Below are 4,077 nucleotides of genomic sequence, written 5' to 3'. Positions count from 1 at the left end.
AGTCCTATAGCAGAGATGACCCATTTTTCATGTCTCTTCATGCCTCACATACCTCTGATATGTCTCCTTAGCTCATCATTGGCAACTTTGGTCTCAGTGTGGACCAGGCTCACTCTCAGATGGCTCTCTGGGCTATAATGGCTGCACCTCTCATCATGTCAAATGATCTTCGAAACCTGGACAACAGGGCAAGGGCCATCCTGCAAAATAAAGTAGTCATTGCCATCAACCAGGACCCCTTGGGTATCCAGGGAAGACGCCTGCTGCAGGTCATCATCTTCACTGGAACATCAGATTATGTACTGTATACAAACAAGGCTAGGAACTAATACATTAATACACTAATGTGAAGGCTGTTAAACATGAACAGTGTGTTGGGATAAAATTCCGGAGACACAGTTTTGGTACCAAAATACCAAAAATAAAAAATTTCAGTGTGCTGTAGTTTAAAAACATTCTACATAGATGTGAAATGAACAAGATACCCAGTTGTCTGTCTTGGATTTATTAAGTATGCTGTAATTCAGCTGAATGGTCATCACATGAAGAATACTCACTCCCTTTAAATGAAATAATGCTGAAAAATAAGAACTTTGTCTTCATAGGTGTGTTTCAAAGAACAAGGTAATATCTTGTTGTTTGTGGGTTAAGACTTGGCTTTAGGGTTAGAATTAGGTCTTAGAGGAAGAGTTGAGATTCGGCATTTAGGTGTGATGGTTGAGGTTACAATAAGGTGTGAGCAAATGCATTATGTCAATGAGCATCCTCATAACGTGTGTGTGTGTGTTCCACAGGAGAGGAATCGTATTGAGGTGTACTGGAGGCCCCTGTCTCAGTCAGCCAGCACGCTTGTGTTCTTGAGCCGACGGACAGATATGCCATACCTCTACCACACCTCTCTGGCTAAACTCAACTATGAAGCTGGCAACTATGAGGTTTGTACACCCTCTACAGTGCCTTGCGAAAGTATTCGGCCCCCTTGAACTTTGCGACCTTCTGCCACATTTCAGGCTTCAAACATAAAGATATAAAACTGTCATTTTTTGTGAAGAATCAACAACAAGTGGGACACAATCATGAAGTGGAACGAAATTTATTGGATATTTCAAACTTTTTTAACAAATAAAAAACTGAATAATTGGGCGTGCAAAATTATTCAGCCCCTTTACTTTCAGTGCAGCAAACTCTCTCCAGAAGTTCAGTGAGGATCTCTGAATGATCCAATGTTGACCTAAATGACTAATGATGATAAATAGAATCCACCTGTGTGTAATCAAGTCTCCGTATAAATGCACCTGCACTGTGATAGTCTCAGAGGTCTGTTTAAAGCGCAGAGAGCATCATGAAGAACAAGGAACACACCAGGCAGGTCCGAGATACTGTTGTGGAGAAGTTTAAAGCCGGATTTGGATACAAAAAGATTTCCCAAGCTTTAAACATCCCAAGGAGCACTGTGCAAGCGATAATATTGAAATGGAAGGAGTATCAGACCACTGCAAATCTACCAAGACCTGGCCGTCCCTCTAAACTTTCAGCTCATACAAGGAGAAGACTGATCAGAGATGCAGCCAAGAGGCCCATGATCACTCTGGATGAACTGCAGAGATCTACAGCTGAGGTGGGAGACTCTGTCCATAGGACAACAATCAGTCGTATACTGCACAAATCTGGCCTTTATGGAAGAGTGGCAAGAAGAAAGCCATTTCTTAAAGATATCCATAAAAAGTGTTGTTTAAAGTTTGCCACAAGCCACCTGGGAGACACACCAAACATGTGGAAGAAGGTGCTCTGGTCAGATGAAACCAAAATCGAACTTTTTGGCAACAATGCAAAACGTTATGTTTGGCGTAAAAGCAACACAGCTCATCACCCTGAACACACCATCCCCACTGTCAACCATGGTGGTGGCAGCATCATGGTTTGGGCCTGCTTTTCTTCAGCAGGGACAGGGAAGGTGGTTAAAATTGATGGGAAGATGGATGGAGCCAAATACAGGACCATTCTGGAAGGAAACCTGATGGAGTCTGCAAAAGACCTGAGACTGGGACGGAGCTTTGTCTTCCAACAAGACAATGATCCAAAACATAAAGCAAAATCTACAATGGAATGGTTCACAAATACACATATCCAGGTGTTAGAATGGCCAAGTCAAAGTCCAGACCTGAATCCAATTGAGAATCTGTGGAAAGAACTGAAAACTGCTGTTCACAAACGCTCTCCATCCAACCTCACTGAGCTTGAGCTGTTTTGCAAGGAGGAATGGGCAAAAATTTCAGTCTCTTGATGTGCAAAACTGTTAGAGACATACCCCAAGCGACTTACAGCTGTAATCGCAGCAAAAGGTGGCGCTACAAAGTATTAACTTAAGGGGGCTGAATAATTTTGCACGCCCAATTATTCAGTTTTTTATTTGTTAAAAACGTTTGAAATATCCAATAAATTTCGTTCCACTTCATGATTGTGTCCCACTTGTTGTTGATTCTTCACAAAAAATTACAGTTTTATATCTTTATGTTTGAAGCCTGAAATGTGGCAAAAGTTCGCAAAGTTCAAGGGGGCCGAATACTTTCGCAAGGCACTGTATGTCCCACCCTGTGTATTTATGTTTCTACTGATATGATTAGTTAATTCATGGATTAATTGGTCCACAAATGCTGCGGAACCTAATGCAGCATTTCATTTGAAGTCGGAAGTCAGAATGTCCGAGTTCCTAGCCAGAAATTTAAACTGGAATGCCCCCTGAATGCCCCCAATTCCTACTCTGAAAGTCGGAAGGACCACACCTGAATTTAAAATCCAACTCTTTCTTTCCAACTGCCATCAGACTCCTAAACAGCCGAGGAGTTTATAATCAGGAATTACTTCATGTAATTCCACCTGTACTGTTTACATTCCAAGTTTGCACATGCACATCTGCATATGCATAATTGCACACTCACTGCTGCCTATTGCACATCCAGCTCCGATGTAACATAATTCATCTCCACTTACTGTTTTTAAGTGCCTTTAGACTTTGTGCACTATTTATCTACTTTATATTTCACCTTGCATTGTTTGGCATTCATTGTGGACAGTAAAGTAAAAATTTCATTGTACAGGGAAACATGTTTCCTCACTGTGCACATGACAATAAACATTTTGAGTCTTGAATCTTTGAGTCTGTTTTTGCCGGCGGGGGCGTGGCCTTCATTCATTTTAACTACAGTACTCAACACGCGGCCTGTTGGCACAGCCAAATTGAATGCAGCTTCTATGTGAGCATCAGTGAATGTGTGATCAAACTCAAGGTTTGCTGAAGAAAGCTGTGAATTTCAAGTATATTCATCTGAATTCCTTAGATCTGGTTTCACCTAACTGCACCTCCTCAACTCAGCTTTGTTTTTGTGAAATGTATTAAGCCAGGATGTACTTAGTAGACCAGGTCAAACCTCTGTTTTTTTTTGTTTTTGTTTTACTGGATTTCTTAAAGCTGCTCACCCTCTCCACTTTGAGCCCCCCGATAAACAGTGGCTGATGAGATCTCCTCTCCTTCCTCATGTCCACTATCATCTCCTTCATCTTGTCCGTGTTGAGGCTGAGATTATTGTCCTTGCACCATGACACATGTAGGATATGGTTCGTCTTACCATTGCTAACTCTGAGATGAGACAGTCCAAGTAACTTCAAAACAGTGCTGATTTATTCAAAGGATCACAGGTAAAATTAACATTACACGCTCAAGGATCTTGCACCTCCACCATGCACGCAGGCAGATGTAAGATGAAAGACCCTGAGCCCACCAGGCCTATACATTATATCACCTCGGTTGGGCTAGCCCCATACTACACAGAAACATCAACCGGGACGTCTCTGTTACCAGCTTTGCAGCTGGCCCTAGCAGTAGTCAAAACATGAAGCAAATCAACGTGTGAATGTGTATGTCTGTTAGTTAAGTGGTGTGTAACTAAAAACATTCTCACGACCTCTAGTACATGTCGTGTCTTAAACATAAGAACATATTATGGCTAAGGCTACAGTTATACACGTCGTAATAATAATATTAAACACCCTGTCTGCTGACAGTCATCAACTCTTCTC

The 4,077-nt window shown here is 41.7% G+C and overlaps 1 protein-coding gene across 1 annotated transcript in view; it reads left to right on the top strand.

Annotated features, from left to right (window-relative positions):
* LOC109973040 (alpha-N-acetylgalactosaminidase-like) overlaps positions 1-4,077 on the top strand; it is a 57,387-nt gene that overhangs the window by 44,310 nt on the left and 9,000 nt on the right. The window contains exons 7-8 of the mRNA XM_020622347.1: positions 72-269; positions 795-935. Of these exons, the coding sequence (XP_020478003.1) occupies positions 72-269; positions 795-935 (339 nt within the window). The remainder of the gene's footprint in view (positions 1-71; positions 270-794; positions 936-4,077) is intronic.

Source organism: Monopterus albus, unplaced genomic scaffold (genome assembly GCF_001952655.1).
Source record: "Monopterus albus unplaced genomic scaffold, M_albus_1.0 scaffold278.1, whole genome shotgun sequence".
Classification (NCBI taxonomy): domain Eukaryota; kingdom Metazoa; phylum Chordata; class Actinopteri; order Synbranchiformes; family Synbranchidae; genus Monopterus; species Monopterus albus.
The sequence above is the reverse complement of the archived record's forward strand: the minus strand, read 5'-3'. Positions and strand labels throughout refer to the sequence as shown.